This window comes from Suricata suricatta, chromosome 12 (assembly GCF_006229205.1).
Source record: "Suricata suricatta isolate VVHF042 chromosome 12, meerkat_22Aug2017_6uvM2_HiC, whole genome shotgun sequence".
Classification (NCBI taxonomy): Eukaryota; Metazoa; Chordata; class Mammalia; order Carnivora; family Herpestidae; genus Suricata; species Suricata suricatta.
In genome coordinates, this window is record NC_043711.1 from 75,448,089 (window position 1) to 75,472,328 (window position 24,240).

At 38.5% G+C, this 24,240-nt stretch overlaps 1 protein-coding gene and 1 long non-coding RNA gene across 4 annotated transcripts in view; one reads left to right on the forward strand and one right to left on the reverse strand.

Moving 5' to 3' along the window:
* Window positions 1–24,240, reverse strand: part of MCM8 (minichromosome maintenance 8 homologous recombination repair factor) — a 48,621-nt gene that overhangs the window by 7,536 nt on the left and 16,845 nt on the right. For 2 of the 3 annotated variants that reach the window (XM_029916946.1, XM_029916947.1), the window contains exons 8-16: window positions 23,621–23,706; window positions 14,532–14,683; window positions 14,091–14,286; window positions 11,195–11,225; window positions 10,547–10,687; window positions 7,115–7,256; window positions 2,500–2,695; window positions 653–872; window positions 145–354 (exon numbers count right to left, since the gene is read on the reverse strand). In XM_029916946.1, the coding sequence (XP_029772806.1) occupies window positions 145–354; window positions 653–872; window positions 2,500–2,695; window positions 7,115–7,256; window positions 10,547–10,687; window positions 11,195–11,225; window positions 14,091–14,286; window positions 14,532–14,683; window positions 23,621–23,706 (1,374 nt within the window). The remainder of the gene's footprint in view (window positions 1–144; window positions 355–652; window positions 873–2,499; window positions 2,696–7,114; window positions 7,257–10,546; window positions 10,688–11,194; window positions 11,226–14,090; window positions 14,287–14,531; window positions 14,684–23,620; window positions 23,707–24,240) is intronic. The other variant, XM_029916948.1, reaches the window with a different exon arrangement.
* LOC115273729 lies at window positions 1,640–2,876 on the forward strand. Its single transcript, XR_003900920.1, has 2 exons — window positions 1,640–1,719; window positions 2,536–2,876. It is a non-coding gene; the product is annotated as an uncharacterized LOC115273729 (long non-coding RNA).

Consider the following 24,240-nt stretch of genomic DNA (forward strand, 5'->3'; position numbering starts at 1 on the left):
AGAAGGGATTTGATTTGGTTATGTTACAGATATGACCAAATGTCAGTTGGAAGAAAAATCAAATTAATTATGCAGGAAATTGAGAGAAATCTTACCACCTCTTGCTCCATGTTTAAGTCAAAAGAGCATGAATTTAAAACAAACCTCTGTTAGACGAATTAGAGACTCCAGCTGCCTAGTAGTGATTGGTGAGCTATTTAACCTCTGGCTCTGTTTCCGGAGCTCAAGGTAAAAATCCTGAAGAATCTGAGCAGCTTCTGCGGATAACCTTGGATAGACATACTGCCGAGCATAACCAATGTACTTTCTCAACAGCTGGTGGGGAATTAGATCTATTGTTTCTCCAGGAACCACCTGAAGCATGAAAAAAGTATTCACAAGGATAGCAAATAAAATCTTTCTGTTAAAATAACTTGTCTAGATACATATAAACTTCTAAAAGACTTTCTAAAGAAGCCAAAAACTGTAGTTCCAGCTCTGGGTCTAGGTGACTTGGATTATTTCAAACTCATTTTACATAAACCCTACTACTGTAATATAAAAGGTTTGGGCACGAAAGCTTATACAGTACTGCTCTCCAATAAGCAACATACTGAACTCTGACATTCAAACAGAACTGAAACGAATGATTAAGGAGCAGAAAGACTCATACCTTTAATCTCTCCGATAATGGTTTATCAGACACCACTTCAAGTACAGAAGTATTTGAATCCTGGCTATTCACGCGAGCGACCGTGGCTCCGCTAACAGTTCTCTGCTTTCCGGCTCGTATTGCAATCACATGTTCAGAGAGTAAGTGATCATGGTCCTCATTTGGGGTATCTAACAGGATGAAGACCAAATCAAATCTGGACAGCAGGGCACTTCCCATTCTAAGAGGCATGAAAGATAGAAGAAACAATGATCGGAATCAAAACAAAGAGAAAACCGCTTACTCGTTTACTATTCAAGTTCCATGTAGAACTTAAAAAAAAATAAACTTAAAGAAACAAGCAATAGTTTTTGGATTCAATTCACCCACCAACTCTGGAGACCAACCAGGCCACACAGCCTTCAACACGTAAACAAGCCATACATGTACCTGCCTTTGGTAGGTTGATGTTAAGGCCCTTCTCACACCATCTCTGTGTTCTATATTACTACCTGATGGTAAGCTACACAATGACTTTGAATTTTAAAACAAATGCTATATGATACACCAGAGGTTATCTAGTTGGGTTGTTTTAATTTTTTGTATGTTTTCTTTCACCAAAACATTGAGTCTCTCAAAGCATCTATGATCATTTAGACAAAACAAAACAAAACACTTTTTCTTAAAACTCATTAGAATGATTATAATAAAAATGCTATGTTCTACTTAGTCATCTTCCCTGATCCTACCAATCAGATTATCCTTCTATTTATCAGACAAGAAAACTGAATTCAGAGTGGTTAAAGAATTTGGCCAACACCCCAAAGCAGGTTTGGGTACCACTAAAAATCAGAATCTAAAAACCACATCCTTGTTTAATAGTATCTTTCTGATCTTTCCAAGATAGCACTTTGTCATTTTACTAAGAAAAACTAATAGACTGACTTTTTTTTTAAGTAGGCTTCATGCCCAGCACAGGGCTTGAACCCATGACCTGAGATCAAGACCTGAGCTGAGATCAAGAGTTGGGCGCATAACGACTGAGCCACCCAGGTGTCCCTAGACTGACTTTTTTGGTGGTGTTGGAGGTATAGCATCTCTAAGTACAATTGTATATTTTCCTATCTGCCATTTCTATAGTAAAGGAACGCATTATCAAATACTAGGAAATTTGGTTTTCCCTCTAGAATTCAAGCTTCTAATTTTTCACATGAGGCATTCTTTTGTCTTTTTCTCACTTCCACAATCACTTCAATCTATTTTCCCTTTCTGCCCAACTTGTACAGAGCAGGTCAGAAAAGAAAGCATACGCACATAAAAATACAAACTTTGTTTTTGGAAAAAAGTAGGATCAGACCCCATTTGTAAGTATGTAATGTGCTTTTTTTCATGTAACAGTAAAGCACAGACATGTTCCCCTATTAGCACACAGAGCTACTTCCATTTTTGTAACTGCTACTCTCCCCTGTACGGCCTTGCCAGTTTACCACTTCCCTATCAATGGGCATTGTAGGCTGTTTCCAACTTTTGGTTGTGATAAATAATGCCGTAATACCCAACCTGTAAATATGTCTCTGTGCACTTATGTGACTATTCCTGTATGATTCCTAAAAGTAGAACTGGCTAAAACATGTGTGAAAACTCATGTCCCCAACTCTTTGCCAATAATGATTATCAATATATAAAATGTTTGCCAATCTGGTAGCTATCAATGGGACTTCATTGTTTTAATTTGTAGTGCTCAAACATGTTTTTGTACATTTACTGGAAATTATCATTTCTGTGAACTATATGCCCTCAGTTATCTTTTTCTTACTGATTTACAAGGATTCAATATATTAAAGGTATAAATATCCAAAGAGACTTACTTTAGATTCTCAGAAACTGTTTTGGCTTTATTGTAGTGTCCTCCAACTGGATTTGCAGCAGCGATGATGGAAGTTCTTGCGGGGAGGCTACAAACCATGCCAGCCTTAGCAAGACTAATACTTTGCTGCTCCATAGCTTCCAACAAGGCTTGGTGTTGATTCCCCATCTTATCAAATTCATCTATCCCACAAATACCTATGATCAGAGTAGAATAACACAGATGAAAGCTTTCTTTGGATAAGTTCTAAATCTTACAGGATGGAAACTGTTCCACAATAAGGAAATTATTTGTAATTGTTTCCAGCAGTTAAAATTATAAAATGTCAAAGGTAGAGAATTTGTGCTTCTTTTACAGCAAATAAAACACTTAACTAACTTTTATGTAGTATTTTCTCATTAGGCACATTTCATAGGCAAGGCACTGCATTGTGAGTGCTACAAAAATGAAGATAGAATGACCTTAAGAAAGCCGAAAGACATAACATTCAAAAAGGCAAGAGAAGATCTATGTATATTTTTTTTTCAGCTTCGTTCTGATGGAAATACACCAGACTCTTTTTTTATTTTGGAAAAAATAAAAATATATAGATGGCAAGTAAGCATATGAAAGGATCTTCAACATCATATGTCATTTGGGAATTGTAAATTAAAACATGAATGAGATACTACTATACATCTATTAGAACGGCTAACATCCAACACACAGACACCACCAAATGCTGACAAGAATGTGGAGCAACAGGAACACTCATTCATTTTTGATGGGAATGAGAAATGGTCCTACTTTGGAAGATAGTTGCCTTTTTCTTATAGTACTAAACATTCTTAGCATACAATCCAGTAATTGTGCTTTTTGGTATTTACTTAAAATAGTTGAAACTTATGCACTCAAAATATGCATGTGGATATTTATAGAAGCTCTACTCATAATTGCCAAAACTTGAAAACAAGATGTTCTTAAACAGGAGAATCAATAAACTGTATATCAAGACAACAGAATATTATGTTGTGTTAAAAAGCAATCATCTATCAAGCTGTGAAAAACTTGGAGGAGACATAAATGCATATTACTATGTGAATGAACTCAATCTGATAAGATTACATACTGTATAATTCCAACTATAATACATTCGGGAAAAGATAAAACTTTGGAGATAGTTAAGTTTTTCATGAATAGACAAAAAAATCCTTAACAAAATGTTAGTAAATTAAATCCAGCAATACTTTAAAAAAATTGAACAAGACATCACAATCAAATAGAACTTATCCCATGAATGCAAGTTTGACTAACATTAAAATAGATCAATCAATACAATTCACCATATGAATGAAAAAAAGAAAAACTATATGAGCCTTTTAATATAGCAGAAAAGGCCTTTGACAGTATTCAATATACATTCATGTTAGTCTCAGCAAAGTAGGAATGATAGGGAGCTATCTCAAATGAATAAAGAGTATCAACAACAAAAAAAGCCTACAACTAACATATTTAATGGTGAAAGATTGATTTGTTTTTCCTGTTACCAGGAACAAATAAATATTGCCTGCCTTTTCCACTTCTATTCAATATTGAACAAAGGTGCTAGCCATTATAAACAAGGAAGGATAGACTTAAAATAAAAATATTAAAGAAATCCACTAATTTTATGTGTATAGCTCCATTTCTATACACTTTGTTTAGTTCTACTGATCTGTATGCCCATTTTATCACCAATAGCAAATTATAACTTAATAGTTTTGAAATTTAGTAGGGCAAATCTTCCAACTTTGTGCTTTTATTTATTATTATTGCTTGTTTATGCTAGGTCCTTTGCATTTCCATGAAAGCTTTAAGAAAACTTTGTCAATTTCTACTAAATAGCATGCTGAAATTTTGGGGTTTCATTGATTCTACTGATCAATTTGGGGATCTTAAGAATACTGGCTATCTTAATATTGAGCTTTCATTATATCTCCATTTGTGTAGGATTTCTTTAATTCCTCAGAAGTGTTTGCAGTTTTCAGTGTAGTTATCTTAGATATTTTCTCTTACATTTATTCCAAGATATTTTATGTTTTTTGGAAGGAGGTGGTGCTACTCAGAATAAGTTTTTAAAATTTTGTTTTTTGATTGTTTGCTCCAGGTATATAAGAATACAGTTGACTTTTGTAGATCAACCTTGTATTCTGTGACACTGCTAAATTCGTTACTTCTAGTAAACGTTTTTTACATTTTCCTGGATTTTCTGCATAATTAATCACAGCATCTGCAAACAGAAACAGTTTTACATTTTCTTTTCTGCATTTTCTGTTTTCTATTTCTTTAAAAATTTTTTTTAACATTTTTATTTATTATTGAGAAACAGAGAGAGACAGAGCATGAGCATGGGAGGGGCAGAGAGAGAGGGAGACACCAAATCAGAAGGAGGCTCCAGGCTCTGAGCTGCCAGCACAGAGCCCAACATGGGTCTCAAACCCACAAACTGCAAGATCATGACCTGAGCTGAAGTCAGATGCCCAACTGACTGAGCCACCCAGGTGCCCCATAGGCTTTTTATTTCTAGATCTATGTATATTTAAAAGGTGGTATATTTCAACAACTACATGAGATAGGCATAACTATGTGAGATCAGTTTTCTGGGGTATGGAGAGGACATTTGAGCAAAAACTTCAAGGATCCAGAAACAAGCCTTGCAGACCTATCTGGAGTAAAGGAAGCACAGACAATGGGAATAACAAGCACAAAGGCCTAATGCAGGAATGTAATGTGCCTCATGTGCTGGTGGTGTAGCTGGAGAATAAGAGGGAAGTAGTATAAAGAGGCAAAAGAGGTGATAAAAAGGCCAGAATGTGAATGGCCCTGGACCACCGTCAAATCTTGAGCTTTCACTCTGAGTGAAATAGGAAGCCACTGGAGTGTTTTGAGCAGGATAATTACTTTATCTGAGTTTCAACATGATTGGTTTTCTTGCTAAGAACAATGGAAAGGGCAAGGGTGGTCACAGGCATTCCAACTAGGAGATCCCAATAATAACCCATGTAAGAGATGATGGTGTCTTCGATCAGGGTAGCAGAAGCAGTGGACGAGAGTCTGGATACTGGATATATATGGAAGGTAGAGCCCAAATATTTGTTGATAGATTGGATGTGGGGTATAAGCAAAAGTCAAAGATGACTACACATTTTCTGATATTTCAAAATAGAAGGATGGAATTATCCTTGACTGAGATGGGAAAGACTATAAAAATAGGTTTGAAGGAGAACATCAGGATTTTAAATTGGGATGTGTTAAGTCTGAGCAAGTTATAGCGGTACTACAAAAACAGACTATTAGAAATACGTACCTGGGGGCACCTGGATGGTTCAGTCAGTTAGGTGTCCAACTCTTGATTTTGGCTCAGGTCATGCATGCCCTCATGCTTGTGAGATCAAGCCCCGAGTTAGGGCATGGAGCCTGCTTAAAATTTTCTCTCTCCCCCTCTGCCCCTTCCCTGCTTGCACTCACTCACAAATCTTTCTTACTCTCTCTCTCTCAAAAAAAAAATGTGCCTGGAGTTCAAGGAAGAAAAGAGATAAATTCGGAAAATTTCAGCATATAGGTAGGCAAAGCCATGAGGCTAAATAAGATCACCAAGAAGGTAAGCATGGACTAAGAAGAAAATAGGCACAAAACCTGGAGGTGCCAATTAGTTAAGGCTGGAGAGATACCGAACTAGACTGGGAAGGAACAGTGAATGAAGTAAGAAAACCAAGAGTATGGTGTCCTGGAAACCAAGCAGGTAAAGTATCAAGGAAGGGGGCTGGGGGGAGGGTGCTGACAGGATCTGGATTCAGAAACGTGGAGGTCACTAGCAAAAAAACGAATGAATGACCTTAGCTGGACTGGAATCTGGGCACTACCTGACACATGCATAGGAACATGTTTTCCAATAGAGTTATAGCATCACAGAGAGAAACTTAGGTAGCAAAGCTTTACTAGAGATCCCTTCTTGCTAAGCTCTCCAATTGGATTTCTTATAAACTCTCAGTCAAATCCTGAAAAACATCCAGTGAGATGGGTTAAAATACAGCAAAGCTTCTAATTACAAAGTAATAGTTCTGTATTTGTATTGTAAATCCTCTGAGAGTAAAGGATAACACTCACCTTATTTTCAGTCCCAAGGCATTTCCAAGTATTCTGAAGTAATTATAGTAATGCATTCAGCAAGTACTTACCGTGCACCAATGTATTAGGAAATATAAATGTGGCAGTCAACAGATAACCATATCCCACCCCATAGGGAGCTTGATGTAAAGCTTTAAAACAGGCTTTTAAGCAATTGTGATGGTTGATATGAAATGGAAAGTGCAGGAGTCATCTATACCTATTTGACTGGACTGACGTGATATATAATGGTGTCTGTCACAAGATTCTGTAAATGAATGACATTAAGTACCAGTTTTAATTCTGTAGTGTAAACTCTATTTCCAGTTATTTTTTTCTGGCACTCACTCTCAACTCACTGGTCAATACAGTGCTGTTCAAATGCCTCTTGAACAGAATGCAAAGAAATGAATTGGAAGACTTTAAAAATAGAAGCTATAATATTAGTGAAAAATTATATGTTGTAAACAGTGGAAAGTTTTGTCTCTTACCTTGATCACCAAGTACAAGGGCACCAGCTTCCAAAGCAAAATCTCCAGAGGAACTATCTTTGGAAAGAGTTACAGTCAAACCAGAGGTAGTTGTGGTATTACCACAAACATATACGCCACGTGGAGCAACATTGCATACTGCCTAAGGAAAGGTTAAAGAGAATCAGCCAAAGTAAAAGAAAAAATATAGTAACTGCTTACAAATGTCAGCTATATTCCTGGTCTTCTTTTTTTTAAGTTTATTTATCTATTTTTGAGAGATGCGGGAGGGGGGGAGGGAGAGAGAGAAAGCACAAACAGGGAAGGGGCAGAGACAGGGAGAGAGAATCCCAAGCAGGCTCTGCACTGTCAGCACAGAACCTGATGCAGGGCTTGATCTCATGAATCATGAGATCATGACCTGAGCAAAAATCAAGGTTGGACACTTAACTGACTAAGCCACCCAGGTGCCCCTGCCAGGTATTCTTCTGACAGTTTTACTACAATCTTCACTACTGCAGTAGTGAGATAGGAAGGAATTATTACATCCTCATTTAGTCAGGTAGAAACCAAGCCCTGCATAGAGTAACTCACAGTAGCTATGAAGGTGTGGGGTGAGGATTCAGTCAAATCCAGGGAGCCTGCCTCTGATGCCTGTGGTCATATGAATACTACACAACTTCATTCTAAGCTTCATTTTCAAGTTCAAACAGAAAACATGAGTACCAATTGTAATTTCAAAGGCTTCTTTATACATCAGGTAATAAAATGCTCAATAATGGTCACTGAATAAACAAGCTATAACAGGTTAGGAAAGTGATTAAATAACATAAGAGTTAAAAGAATGGACCTCCAGAGTCCAGCAGACCTGGGGGTTTTGTTGTTATTGTTTTTGGTTTATTTAAAGCAAGCTCTATGCCCAGTATGGAGCCCAAAATGGGACCTGAACTCACGACCCTGAGATCCAGACCTGAGCTGAGATCAAGAGTAAGATGCTTAACTGACTGAACCACCCAGGTGCCCCAAGCAGACCTGTTTAAATTTTGGCTCTACCATGTACTGGTTATGCTGCTCTCAGATCTCTCTGAGCCTCCGCTTCCTTGTTTTATCACATATATCCCTGAGGGATAAATTAGATTGTATCTATAATATAATATTATATTGCAGTATATTATAAAATACAATAATCTATTTAAATTTATTATTATATTGTATTATATTACAAAATATAATAATCATTGCATCTATAATTTATATATATAAAATATAAATCTGGTACCTGGCACACAATAAGTGCCCAATGCAAGGCCACTGTGTATGCTGTGCACTGCATAACCCCAGGAGACAGTACTCATACTTCTATGTTGATAATGCACTCTGGACTTGTGCAGTGTCCAACCCAAATGATCCTATAATATCTAGCTTATAAACAGTAGCTATCATTATTTTTTTTAATGTTTATTTATTTTGAGTGCACAAACAAGGGAGGGGTAGAGTGAGAGAGAGAGAGAGAGAGAGAGAGAGAGAGAGAGAGAGAGAGAGAATCTTAAGCAGGTTCCACACTCAGCCTGACGTGGAGGCTCCATCCCACTACCACTGAGATCATGACCTGAACCAAAATCAAGAGTCGGATGCTTTACCAACTGAGCCACCCAGGCACCCTCCTTATTTTCATTATTTTTAATCCCTTATTAGTCTGAAAGGATGACTACAAAATGGTCAGAGGAAAAAAGGATTAAACATATAAAGTAAATGATGACTGTTAGTCTTAGGCTAATTTTTAAAATCTCTGGTTTAGCAGGGCTAGAAGACGTATATTCAAATACCCTCCTTTGTTTACAACATTTGATTTCTACCAATATTACAGCTTCCATTTTTAAATTGAGCCAATGGTTTAAAAGGCATTATTCCAGGTCTAAAAACCATGAAAAATTGCCAATGCCATTTCTTAGTATTAATTTTTTTTCAGTACCATTAAATATATTCTGAAACCATTATCTGCCAAGATCTAGTTCTTAAATAAAAAGAGATTAAAAGGGGAAAATAAGAAGTTAGAGAGAAAAATGGAACTTTTATATACTGCAAGCAAAATGTATAAAATGGAAGATGTATTTGTATAGATAACCAGACATTGTGGAAGTTAAACCAGGTTTCTACCTAGAAGACACTAATCTGCTATATACACAATGATAATAAAAGAAAATAAAGCTGTAACATTTCAGGTTCACACATGGACCTTTTACATGCACAGTCTTGCTACGTATCGTGTTTTCATTTTTATCATCAACTGTTCCCCCTAAAACTAGGTGCCCTGTGTCTCAGCTGTCAGGTTTATAGCAAGGGCTCAGAACAGAGTTTTGGTTTTTTTTTTTTTTAAGTAGGCCCAGTTGGTCCAAAGAACATGGAAACATAGAGGAAATGCCACCTTAGGAATTAAAATGACAACTGGTTTTACAACCAAACTTAGGGACTAAGTAATGGTTCTGATGTGAAGGACAGTGGGTTTATAATGCAGCGATGACGTCAGAGTGGTTCTCAGTCCTGGCTGCACGGCACAATCACCTGCGCTGGGTGACATGCACAGACACGAGGGCCCTAATCTAGACACTTTTAATCCAGTTGGACTAGGCAGGCCCCAGGATTTTCAGAGTTCCAAAGGTGATTCCAATATGCAGCCAAGGTTCCGACCCCTGGACAAAGATGCAGTAGCCACAGGTCTACAACTTGGCAAAAAGACCCCTGGTTTGGTCACATTTTCTACACTGGGGTTGGTGGTGAGGAGTGGGGACACATGGGCATTCTCAGAAAGGACATTATGGCTGACTTACCAGGCGTCACTCCTAGGCAACCAAAGCATTCCAATAAGCAGAGGCTTCTAGGGCCATTATAAGCTCTGATGGGGAGAACCACCAGGCTCTGATTGGCAGAGGCAGAATCTTCTTAGGGACCAACAAGAAGCTGGTCACAGAAGTTGACTTGCTTTACACTCAGAAACAGTAAAGATGTACAGACACAGATCTCTTACCTTTATCAGGCTGTTCCTAAAGCTCACTACAGTGTTTATGTAGTTGGTGAAGAGAGAATGCATGACCCTGCCTCCCTGCTCTTTACTTCCTCAAACTATTCTGTTCATAGGTGAAGTCACACACAAAAGACTAGCAAAACTGATACCACAAAAAAAAGGGGGGGGAAAGATTAGAAAAATGCTTAATATTTCACAACAGGTGACATTTCAACAGATAAGCATGCCTGCACAGCCTGTGTGAGAGAGACTGGCTTGATTTGAAAGGATGGCCAGAGAAAAGCGACTCACATAAACCCCAATTCACTTATACCACCAGACCAACTAGGTCCTCTAGAACACAAACACTGCATGCTTTGAGAAAATTCACTTGTGAATCAGTTACATGTTTTAGAAGGAATATATTAAGTACTAGATGATTGATTTCTTACCTGTAGCATCTGACTCTTTCCCAAGCCTGGATCTCCAACGACAAGAACATGTGGATCTCCTCGAATTGGAATTCTGTTTTTGTCATCTGCGTATTTTTGGCTTCCTCCAAAGAGTGCTAATGCCAAGCCTGCTTTAACAAGCTCAAGTGTGAAAGAAGGAGCGGGGGGACCCCCAAAGTAAGAAAAACATAAAGATGACTACTAGCAAAGAAGGGATGTTCCTCCTTCTATATTTACATTTCAGAAAATTTTTAAAGCATAATTGAACTTTACTTTTTTTCTAAGGAAATAAAACTTCCATAATATAAATGATAAAAAGCAAATTAGGAAGCACATAAAATCAAAGAGGTATCTTAACCAAGTAAAGATCTACCTTGCAAAGCATGAATCTACTCCACAAAACTGGGAAATATTTGTCAGCTTCTGCTTTAACACTTAGCACGCAAAGTCACTTTAAAGGAACCTCATTTTTATTAGCTCAAATTAGTAAGTAGCTTGTTATTACAAAGAGCTATAGATTGCCTTTCACACCATTCATTTCTGGAGAATAATGGTCTATTAAAATACAAATAACTGGCTAACAGAAATTAGCTATTTTTTTTTGCCAACTGTATGTATTTTGGGGTAGAGACGAAGTAAAATACTTACTTCATGACCAAAAATGACAGGGCAAAGTGAGCTGAAAAACAAAATGCAACTTATAAATTTTTATTTACATTCATCAATCCATTAGATCTACTTTACAACTTGCTTAACTTGGTTTATTTAACATCCAAAAATAAAAAGACATAAAATTCACATCCCTCAAACAACTCAAGACATTTTATTCTATCAGTACATTTCTCAAAGTTCTTGGTTATCCATAAAGAGAAGAATGCCTTAAAAATTGTGCCTGTGTAAGGGAGATAGGATACTTGTAAAGCATTTATTTTTTTGAAATTTTATTTATTTATTTATTTTGAGAGAGTATGTGCACAAGGGAGGGGCAGATGCAGAGACTCTCAAGCAGGCTCCATGCCCAGCATAGAGCTGAATGCGGGCTCAATCTTAGAACCATGAGATCATGACCTGAGCTGAAATCAAGAGTTGGACACTTAACCAACTGAGCCATCCAGGTGCCCTGCAAAGCGTTTTAAAATAACCAAATATATGGGTTGCTCTATCACCAGCCTTTATCATACATCATAATCATGGTCTTCTACTTTAGGATATAGAATTATATTGCATTTTACATGAACAGATATTTGTGTAGCCAAGTAATCAAAAGACAACTAACTGGTGAACTGAGTAAATAATATTATTTTAAGATGAGATAAAATTTCATTTTTTCAGCTTGATTCAAAAGATCAGAATTAATAAGACCAAATATGACTAAAAGAAGTATATTTACATTTATCAATTGTAAAAACAAGGATCAAGCAAAAAAGGCCAGAGTGGAAGAGACGTAACCAGGAGTAAAGTATAAATCCTTATCCCTTTTAATACATGTAAACACAGAAGCTGTTGTCCCCCACATCCCCTTGGTGCTTCCTGTTAAGCATCTTCCCACATAATCACTGCTGGCTTCCGACCACACACCTGCACCTGTCTGCTGAAGGCTTTCTCTGGCTGCAGAAACATCAGCAGCAGGGAGGAGGCACAGGCTAAAAGTGCTGGGTTATAGAATATTCCAAGAGTAGCCCCAAATCTAGGCCCTTGGATAGGAAAATACTGAGGCTAGTTCTACATAGTCTAGTACAGTCTCAAGAGGATTAAGCCCTGGATGCTCACAGTAACCTCTTCATTAAGGCACCATCCACTACCATCCTTTCTCTCATTCCCCCATTCCCTTACCAGTATTTCTGGGGATCACCTCCAAATAAATGCTTACCCAAATCATTGCTTCTGAAAAAACCTAAACTAAAACATAACCTTCCACTGTCTTCTGTATTCTGCTTTCGTGGTCCTCGACTTGTTACTCTAACAAAGGCGGATAAACTTTTTCTTAAAGGGCCAGAACCTGTACCTTTTCAATTTGATTGGTCACAACTACTCAACTTGTGTGAAAGCAATATGTAGATGAATGGACAGGGATGTGTTTCAGTAAAACTTTATTTACAAAACTAGGCAGTCTGCCTAACTTGTCAACCCCTGCAAGATTAACAAATGAAAAATCTGATTTTTGATGTTGAAATTACAAATTTAAAACTGAGGGGTAAAAGCAACCTGTGGGCAGAAAACCTTTCTGTAAGTAGTACAGCAGAAGGACCACTGTGAACATTAGTTCTTATTCATAATGGGCAAAAGGAACCAATGGAAGAGGTGTTTTGATCATCAACCAGGTTGCTACTTCCCATCTGCTTGGAGCCCACTCGCCAGTCACTGACCCACAGATGACACCCCTCCTTCAGCTCAGGGCACCTCCTCTCCCAGGGTGGGTCTGGATGGCTGTCTGCTATTCAGAGGAAGTCTCTGAGGATTTAGGGACAAAGAATCCCTGAAGAACTGTATACTTTTCTTGGTTGGTTAATTAACATATCAAAGGCAAAAACAAATTCTCTTAGTGTCCTAAGCCTAGGTGAAAGAAAATGCAACACATTTCAAAACCTCAGCTCTTTACTACTCTTAGGTATATCTATTTTTCAGTCTCTCTTGTTTTCTTCTATTTCTTTAAAATTGTCCAAAATATTGTAAAAACTTTAAATATAACAGTATGTTGTATGAATTATGTTAAATACATTATAAAATTTCAATTAATCTTTGGTACAACCTCTGAGACAGGAATTATTATTTCTGTTTTAGGGTGATAAAAATTAAGGAGATAATAATTAACATGCTTCCAACCACACCGGAAGTTAAGTGGTTGAAGTAGGATTCTAACTTAGATTTATTAAAAAAAAAAAAAAGCTCTTAACCAGTAAAGCAAAAATGCCTGTACTTTGCTTCTTCTCCACTGCATGGCAAAAACATGGAAATAAAAGAGTATTATGAAATATTTATTGAAGTAAGTGACTTCTATGTGACCTCTTTCTTCCTTTTTTAAAAAAAAGAAACAACAATCCCTGACATACAACTAATCAAAATGCCTGGAATTCATAGTCCCATCAAATCCCATCATTCTTCTATTGAGTAACTTAACTTCTTGTGTGAAACAGTAAATTTTCCTTATGGATAAAACTAGAAATCAGCAAACTTTTCTACAGAGGAACAGACAGCAAATATCTGTGAGTGATTCTCTGCTGCAACTACTCAGCTGTCATTGCAGCTGGAAGGCAGCCAGACACTACATAAATGAGTGCCTGTGGCTGTGTTCCAATACAAGTTCATTTACAGGCAGGGAAATTTAAATTTCATATAATTTTGTGTGTCATGAAATATTTGTTTCAGCCATTACGAAATACAGAAACCATTCTTACCTTATGGGCCATATAAAAATAGACAGTTACCTGGGTTTGACCTGTGAATTGTAACTGGCAACCATTTTGACTAGTTTCTTGTTACCTGTAGCCAAGAGCACCTCTATGGTGCATCTACATAATAAAACTTCAGAAAACTTCATACATACTTGACAATGAGCTTAAACAGGTTTTCTTCAGCTTGAATCTCTTGGATGGCATAAAGGTCTTTAAGAGAAAACTCCATCAATGCTCCATGCTTACACCCATCCTCAGAAGTCTTTGTTTTCCGTCCTTTGCTATTGCTAACAGAATTTGCTTCAATGTACAAAAGGAACATGCATTTGTCATTCTTATTTCGAGAACCTGTAAAGTTCAAAGCATTAAGTACAATAACTGGTATTTTCATTTTCTCTAAAAAGACTTGAATAGCATGTAAACGAAAGGCACAATAAACTACAAATAAACCTTTATTTTGAAGGAAAAGTTTCACCTATGTAAGAAACACGGGATTCCCTATCCTAGTGGAGATTCAAAAGTAACTTAAAAAGAAAAAAGATGAATGCTAACAAATTACTGAGGGACAATCAATGAGAAGAGTTATACCATACCTTCTTCAGCATTTGAGACTTTGACAACTCCAGTAATAGTCACTGTGTCTCCTGGGACACAGCTATCCACAAGATCATGAACAAGTTCACACTCTATTGTTCGTGGAATCCGACCAGCTTCTCGCTGATCGTCAGACATCAGCTCCTGGATTCTAAAAAGGCAAACAATTTTCAGCCAGTAAATGTACTGACTTTAAGTTAAGTTCTTCAACATGTCAACTATTCAGAACCCACAAGGTACTGAGCTAGATAAAGGGCAGAGTAGTAAAAATAAAAACAATTTCCAATAATGGATCTGAAATTAATCCAACTGTTTCCAGTTAAGAATGGCAGGAAGAGGGGCACCTGGGTAGCTCAGTCAGTTAAGCATCGGACTCTTGATTTCAGCTCAGGTCATGACAAGCCCCACATCGCACTCAATGCTGCTGGTGCAGAGCTTCCTTGGGATTCTCTCTCTCTCTCCCTGTCTCTCTGACCCTCCACTGCTCTCTCTCTCTCAAAATAAATAAACTTAACAAAAATAAAAAGAATGGCAGGATGAGTATGTACACTTGCCTAGCCTCTCTCCAAAATGTCAACCAAAATGGCAGGCATTAAATAAGTTTTTGGTATGCAGAAGTTTTGGGTGTGCAGGTGTTACCAATAAACAAGAGATCTTGAAATTTTAGAAAACAGCAAGTGGGAAAGTCCAGATGGATAAAACAGAATGAAGTCCAGAATACACAGAGAAAAAAGTTAGAAGGGTACAAGACATGTGGGAACCAATATTCTCAGAAAAGCCGTTGAGAGGCTTCCAGGTTGTAGCTGGCAGGAATGGAGAGGAGTGGATGGCTGAAATCAAACAGGAAAATAAACTCAAAGACAAGTCACAGAACTGTTCAGAGTTTTCTGGTAGGTGAGTAGAGGGGGTAGGGAAAGAATGAGGGCATCCCAGCAAACCAGGCTTTACTGTTTGGCAAAAACTAGAGCACTATGCTAAAGAAATGGATGCATCCACTCTGTGTGGAGAGCTACGGCATCTAGTGAGGTTATCAGAGTTCCAGAATAGAGCCTCCTCGTTCCGGCATCTGAGAAGCCCACCTGCAATTCAAAAACACACATAGTAAATCTGTTAGTTGAAACCCCTACCTTCTTATTTAGGAGGGAAGCTTCATGAGGAGAAACTCCTATCTATAAAATGGCAGAGGAAATCTATTCTACCTACTTCAAATACCTTCTCATTGCTCATTAGCTATTTCATCACGAAATGGCAATAATTCAGGAAGGAGAAGAGCATTAGAAACAAACAAAAAGCTGCCTAAGGGTTTCTGAGAAAATCTTACCATCATAAAGTGAGAATAAGCAGCTTTTATAAAAAAAGCAACTACTGGAAACCAAGTTTGAAATCAGGAGAATTACAAATATGTTTATAAAAATCAAATATTTATAGGAGTAAAAAACAAAGAAATCTAGAAAATGAAAGTTAAAAAGGAAAAAAGCAAAAAGATAGATGAACAATCCAATGGACGTATCTAATAGGAAGCTCCAAAAAGAAAACAGATAAATAAAAGAGAAAACAGGATGAAGTCACATTTAGATGTACTCTCACTGATTCAGAACACCATAGACAAAAATATTTCAAAAGTGGGAAAAGTGTTAAATAACAAAAGCTACAGTCCAAACATGCAGCACATTAAAATAGGAGATAAATTAGGGGAGTTTACAAGGAAAGAGAATTCATTTTGATTTTGATGCTTGGATCATTTCCTCTAAGGGATAGAACACACAAAACAACACATCCCAGTGATATAAATTACATTTGCTTTCCTTGGCATTTGATCACCTTCCTTGGTTCTTTGTTAAACAAAGTCGATCATAAAAATGTAAATGCTCTTGTTTTTGTTAGACACAAACTATACATTAAACAAAGGCAGTTATGATAGGAAAACAGAAGTAACCCTTGACAATGTAAAACTAACATCATAGCTAAGAAGTAAAAGCAAGCATATCATCTCTAATGTCCATAGTTCATAGAAAGTGGGTGAGTAAAGTGAAGGAAGGAAGGCATAATAGGGTGTTATCTAAATTCTGTGTAAGGTGAGAAATTGTGGGAACTGTGGACTTCTATACTGATTGAGGTTTTTATTTTTATTTTTTTAGAGAGAGCAAGAGCACACATGCAGGGGTTAGGGGTAAAGGGGGAGGGAGAGAGGGGGAGAGGGAGAGAGAGAGAGAGAGAAAGAGAGAGAGAGAGAGAGAGGGAGGGAGAGGGAGAGGGAATGAGAATGAATGAATCTTAAGCAGACTCCACACTCAGTGTAGAGCCCAATGTGGGGCTCAATCCTACAACCCTGTGATAATGACCTGGGTTGAAATCGGGAGTCAAATGCTCAATCAACTGAGTCACCCAGGCACCACTACTGATTGAGTTTTTAAAAACATTTACATGCATTATCTTAAAACTTTTTTTGGCCACATTCACATTTCAGTTAAATTATACAGCATGAAATCAGTAGCTTTGGGCCTCTCATCTGTCTTCATTTTACCAACCGAATTAATATCTCCCCCTGGAAGTGCAACATGGCCTCCCAGACCCTGGGAATGACCACCAGGGGGCCTCATTTGATGAAGCCAGTGGCACATGTATTTTCTCATTCCACAGCGCCATCTAGACAGCTTCCACAGTGACTTCATAAAATCTTCTGGGCCAATAAGATTATTATTGGCACATGATGGGAAAGGCTTTAAATCAACCATGGCTTTGAAAGCCCAACAGTTGCCAGGCTGGCATTTGTGGCATGTTCCTGGCTCCCCCCTTCCCCAATTCCAGTAGAGATAACATACAGTTATAACATAGTGTTATATTAATTTCAAACATACAATATAGTGATTCAACAGTTCTACACATTACTCAGTGCTCATCATAATTAAGACTCTTAATCCTCTTCACCTATTTCATCCATCTTCCTACCTACCTCCCCTCTGGTAACCATCAGCTTGGTCCCTAGAGTAAGAGTCTGTTTTTTGGTTTGCCTCTTTTTTCCTTTGTTCTTTTTTTTCTTCCTTAAATTCCACATATAGGGAAATCATATGGTATTTCTCTTTCTCTGTCTTATTTCACTTACCATTATCGCCTCTAGATCTATCCATATTATTGCAAAAGGCAAGATCTTTTTTATGACTGAGGAACTCATTATGTGAGTAAATACACACACGCACACACACACACACACCACATCTTCTTTATCCATTCATCTATCAATGGACACTTGGGCTACTACCAATTATTTTAAAATTTTTCTTAAATGTTTTTATTTATTTTTGAGAGAGAGAGAGCATGATCAGGGGAGGGTCAGAGATAGACGGAGACACAGAATCTGAAGACACGCTCCAGGCTCTGAACTAGCTGTCAGCACAGAGCCTGACGTGGGACTCGAACCCAAGAACTGCGAGATCATGACCTGAGCCAAAGCCGGACGCTCAACCAACTGAGCCACACAGGCGCCCCATTACCAATTATTTTTAATTCTCAAACTTATTTCATAATTACAGTGAATTGAATCATGGCTCCCAAAAGATAGGTCTCGAAAGCTTCTGTTGAAAAAACTCAGCTGACAGCCTTATGGGATTTCCTTTGTATGTAACTGTTTTGTTTTCTCTTGCTTTTAAAATTCCCTTTTCACCATTACTTTTACCATTTTAATTACTATGTGTCATGGTGTGGGCCACCTTGGGTTGATTTTGTTGGGTGCCTTCTATTGCTTCCTTTATCTGGATTTATTTCCTTCCCCAGATACAGTAAGTTTTCAGCTATTATTCCTTCAAGTAAATTTTCTGCCCCCTTTCTCTATCTTCTCCTTCTGGAGTCCCTATAATGTGAATGTTACTATGCTTGATGGTGTCACTGAGTTCCTTAAGTCTATTTTCATTTTTTATTTTTCCCTCTCTCCTGTTTAGCTTGTTTTCCATTATTCTGTCCTCCAGGTCTCTGATCTGTTCTTCTAGCCTGTTTATTTCCTCTATTTTATTTTTAATTTCAGTTATTGAAGAGTTCTTCATCTCTTCTTGGTTCTTCTTTTAAAAATGCTTATTTATTTTTGAGAGAGAGAAACAGAGTGTAAGTGGGGGAAGAGCAGAGAGAGGAGACACAGAATCTGAAGCCGCCTCCAGGCTCTGAGCTGTCAGCACAGAGCTTGATGTGGGGCTCAAACTCACAAACTGTGAGATCATGACCTGAGCCAATGTCAGATGCTCAAATGACTGAGCCACCCAGGTGCCCCCTCTTATTGGTTCTTTTTTATGTTTTCTCTTTGTTGAGGGTCTCACTGAGGTCCTCCACTCTTTTCTCAAGCCCAGCGAGTATCTTTATAACCATTACTTTAAACTCCTTCAGGCCTATTACTTTATCTATCTCCATTTCATTTAGGTCTTTTGCTGTGATTTTGTCCTATCCTTTCATTTGGGACATATTCCTCTGGCTCCTCGTGTTAACTAACTGTCTGTTTCTGTTTTAGGAAAGTCAGCTACATCTCCTGTTCTTGAAACTAGTGGCCGTATGGGGGCACCAGAGTGGCGCAGTCAATTAAATGCCCAACTCTTGATTTCAGCTCAGGCCATGATCTCATGGTTTGTGAGCTCAAGTCCTGCATTGGTCTCTGCACTGACAGTATGGAGACTGCTTGGGATTCTCTCTCTCTCCCTCTCTTCCTCAAAATAAACAAACAAACATTAAAAAAAAAAAAAAGTAGTAGCCTTATGAAGAAGAGGTCCTTTAGTCCCCTGCAGCGCGATGTCTCCTATTCATCAGAACTTGGTGCTTCAGGAGCATCTCCTATATACATGTTGTATGTGCCCTACTACTGTGGCTAAGGCATGTTTGTCTCCAGTCCAGTAGTCTACAATGGTTCTCTTTGCCTGCTGTGGGCAGGATTTTGTCCTTGTGTTGTTACTGGGCCAGCGTGGGCCACCTTGGGCTTGAGTTGAGTCTAGTCAGGTATTTGCCTGAGCTGGGGTAGCACCAAACTGCTGAGTGCTCACCCTGTATAATCCCCTCAGAAGCTTTTGTTGATGGTCAGGGCCTGAAGTTAGACCAGATGTCTGCCCCCAGCCCACTGCTGGAGCCACAGCTAGATTAGTGTGTGTGGTTATCTCCCCCTCTCTCTGGAGCAGGAGTCACTGGAGAGGTGCTGGCCCCTCTCAGGGCTGCTTACACATTGCCACACTTGTGGTGCCACTTTGGATGGACTCTTGCCAAGGGCAGGTCTGCAGGAGAATGAAGGGGTGAGGTGCACACGTCAGCAAGGTGCATGCAGCTGGCTATAGGAGGGAAGCTTCACCTGCTGGGAAAACTCCAGCCCCAGCTTGGACAGAGGGGGTGAGTCCACAGAAAAGTACAGGGGTGGGGGGTACCATTAGCAAACTGGGTAGAACATGGGGAGTACGGCACTGCCCTCGTGCACACAGGTGACCCTGTATTTAGGCAGGGGTTAGGAGAAGGACATAACACCTTCCAGCTCTTTTGATCCTGGAGAAGTCTCCCAAAGATCCCTGCCCCTTCAGTACATGCTCTGAGACAAGTAAACAAACCTCCCTCCCATATACCCTAGGTATTTTTCAAACTGCTGCTTCTATGCTGTACCTCAATGGGGCTGTTGTTGTGCTCTTTGAGTGAGGGAACTCAGTTTCCTCTCACCATCCAGTTCTCTCAGAGCTGAGCCACTGATTTTTAAAGTTTCGAGTGTTAAGCCCTGCTGATTTTAAGAAATCACGAAATCAGGTCCCTCTGTTTTTCAAAGCCAAATATTATGGGGTACACCTTCCATTGTAGGTACCCTGTGCTTGGGGTGTCGGGTGTGAGAGTCTGCTTCTCTCCCCACTCCATGTCTGCCAACGTGTCCCTCCCTCCTGCAGACAGTCCTCTGGGTCCATTTGGCTCCCAACCACATCTCCACCCTTCCTACCCACTTCACTGTGGTCTCTTCTCTATACTTACTGTGAAGAGTCTTTGGGTTGCTTTTGGGGTAATTTGCACTGATGTGGGTGTTATCTAGTTGTGTCCATGGGACAAAGTGAGCTTAGGATCCTCCTACTCTGCCATCTTCCCCAGGAGTCTTTAAAACTTCTTTAAATAATGGGGCACCTGGGTGGCTCAGTTGGTTAAACATCCAACTCTTGACTTTGGTTCAGGTCATGATCTCACAGTCTGTGAGACTGAGCCCCAAGTCAGGCTCTGTACTGATAGCACAGAGCCTGTTTAAAATTCTCTCTTTCCCTTTCTCGGTCTTTTCCCCACTCACACATGTGCTCTTGCTCGCTCTCAAAAAAGAAACAAGCTTAAAAAAAATAAAATGCCTTTAAACAATGAATGTAAGTAAAATCACTGAATGTTAAAATAATAACTTTGTAACATATTCATTATAAATTTGGACTAGCCTCCCAATTCTTCTGAGGTCATGGCCAGGTATCCACTTAATCTGCCCTACTTTAAACCCTGCTCCATCTTCACCACCACCAACCCTCCCCCTTCACCCTCAATGCACACTCACACACTAGCAGACTGCAGAGAAGTCTCAGAATGACACAACTTGCTAAGGATGCTTTGCTTTAAAAAATTAGACATTTAGACTTTACTTATTAAAACACAGATAAACAGAAAGAAGAAAATAACAATTACTCTAATTAATTTCCTAGACAGTATACTCTCAACATGTTTTCTATTTCTCACCAGTGTATGTTTTTAAATAAAGTCAGTAATGTACAATAGATAACATTCTGTGACATGCTTTATTACTAAAAACACTGCAAATACTTTTGATGTCATTTCAAAATATTCTGCAACATCATGTTTAATCGTTATACAATATTCCTCTGTCCAATCCCATTTATAACATTTTCTTCAGATGTTTAGGCTGCTCCCCATAAAAAAAATTAACACTGTAAAAACATACTTTCAGCAAGCTATTTCTTCACATACTGTGACTGTTTTCAACAGATAAACCCCTAGAACTGGGACTGCTTCAATGGCAAGTCCTTTGTAAGTTCTTCACCTTGATTCATTCAAATATTTCAATGCACTAGGTCAGAAACAATAATTTAATTCTTTACGGCCATCCTAAGCTAAATTTCAGAAAAAATGAAATTGAATTTACTATTAATGGCAGAAAGTGCTTAGGGTAGTCATTTTATAGATCTACATGTTGATAGAATAAAACAATAATGTAAGTTAGTATCATACTAATAAAGTTTTACTATAACTCATTCAAGATGAACTTTAGCACCATCTTACTTTTAAAGATTCAAGAAAAGGATGTAAATGGCCTCTCTTTCTAAGTCTGATTTCATAATATCAAGAGATCATCATTCAAACCCAATTAAAATATTAAGCCTATTTTCTTGGCTGTTATTTTTACCAGAAAGCAAAGAGATGTTGTCAAATAATTAAATTACCCTGGATCTTCTGTGCACCTATCCTATTGTAAACCTTACAGCTTTTCTGAGGCCCTCATTACCACCAACCCCCTGCCCCAGTGGTGAAAGTCCTACAGATTTTCTTTGCACATATGTGCACTAAAAGGGCACAAGATCACACTGAAGAGTCTTAAACACAGCCATAAAAAAGAATAAAGTCTTGCCATTTGCAACAACATGGATGGAGCTAGAGGGTATAATGCTAGGTATCAGAGAAAGACAAATACTATGCATATGTGGAATGGGGGTGGGGGGGAAGAAATGAATATAGAAAAAAAGAGACAATCCAAAACACAGACTCTTAACTCCAGAGAACTGCTGACTACCAGAGGAGAGGGGAATTGGAGGAAGAGTGAAATAGACGAAGGGGATTAAGAGCACACTTCTCATGATAAGCAATGAGCAATTACTACATCGTACGCCTGAAGCTAATATAACACTGTATGTTACCTACGCTGGAGTAGGGGTGCCTGCGGGGCCCAATCAGTTAAGCATCTAACATTGGCTCAGGTCTTGACCTCACAATTTATGGGTTCGAGCCCCATGTTGGGCTCTGTGCTGACAGCTCAGAGCCTGGAGCCTGCTTCAGATTCTGTCTCCCTCTCTCTCTGCCCTTTCCCAGCTCACACTCTGCCTCTCTTTCTCAAAAATAAACATTTTTATTTTTCTTCTACTATAAAACAGTGTTTGTGAAGATCTCAACATAGTATATGCTCAGCATAGTTAATTATTATATATGTTGGTCTTAGTTTTTACACAACAGAAGGAGGTAAAGTTAGGACAAGGCTTAGTAGCAATCTCACTTTCTCTCCAGGCTCTTAGTTTTTTTTAAGACCATCTCTCTCCTGTTTTAGCCAGGTTTCCTGGGTAGCACTCTGACTTCAAGGGATGAGTTATAGATAGGACTATAGGCAGATAAAATAGAATAAATTGTTGGGTTAAAAATACACACACACACACACACACACACACACACACACACACACACACAGAGGAACTGCAAAAAACAGCTTAAAAATACCTATAGTAAAAGGCTTCATGGATAGTGAGAAGAAACGTCATTTCTAAGGGATTTTTTTAATGTTTTTTTAAATTTATTTTTGAGAGACAGCATGAGCAGGGGAAGGTCAGAGAGAGTGGGAGACACAGAAACTGAAGCAGGCTCCAGGCTCTGAGCTAGCGGTCAACACAGAGACCTACATGGGGCTCGAACCCACAAACTGTGAGATCACGACCTGAGCCGAAGCCAGATGCTTAATTGACTGAGCCACCCAGGCGCCCCTGGGATTCTTTATTTTAAATTTCTAAACAATGTTTCCATCATAGCTCATTATGGAAAGAAAATCATATAGCTTTGACAGTCTACATCCAGTTCAATGAATCACATAAATGAGAAACAAAATGAACTATTCCTCAATAGCATAAGCACATGATACTTGAACTTTAAATCTTTTCTTGAATCTGATATAGAACAAATTTCAAATAAAGACAATTATTTCAAGACAAACTCTTAATGAAATAAATCTTTTATTATATACTCTATCACTGCCTACAGATAAGAATCACAGTACGATACAGGAATATTATAGATTTACTAGGCAGTATGAGAGATCTGTGTTTTGTTTAATAGTCTGATTGCTTACTTGATTGACTGCCAGTCCATCGTAACCGTGAGAGGAGAGCCACGGAGAGCAGTGAATGACCTCCCTCGACATGTGGGCACAGGACACTGCAACAAGATTAATTCACATCCAGATGTTGATAAACTATAATTACATCTCAGGAAAATTCAAGTCAAAACGCTTCATTTAAAATTGTTTTAAGTTGGTCTCAGAATGGCGTAAAAGTAAAATGCACTAAGAGCTTAATGACTTTCTATTTCCTTCTGCATCAATTCTGTATCACAAGCTTTTTGAGGTACTTTTTCAGCTGGTCTCTCTTAATTACTGCTCTTATTCTTTCTGCTGTGGGTGTGCAAGGCTCCTCACGAGCCTCTCACACCAAGCATTCTTTCCTTCCTTTGTGCCCATGTAGTTTCCTGCTACTTGAATGCCCTCTTGCATCCAGTCCCACATACCCAGCCCTAATCCTCCCCTTTTCCAAAGCCTTCCTGGATCTTCTTTAATGCCTAGCTCTCCTATTTTACTTCCTTGTGCACTGTTTATATAGTATTTATTGTACCACAATGGTAGTCTTCATCATGTCAGTGAGCTGTGTTCAAGTTTTTATAAGTCACCTGGTTTGCTATTTGGACCTCAAGATG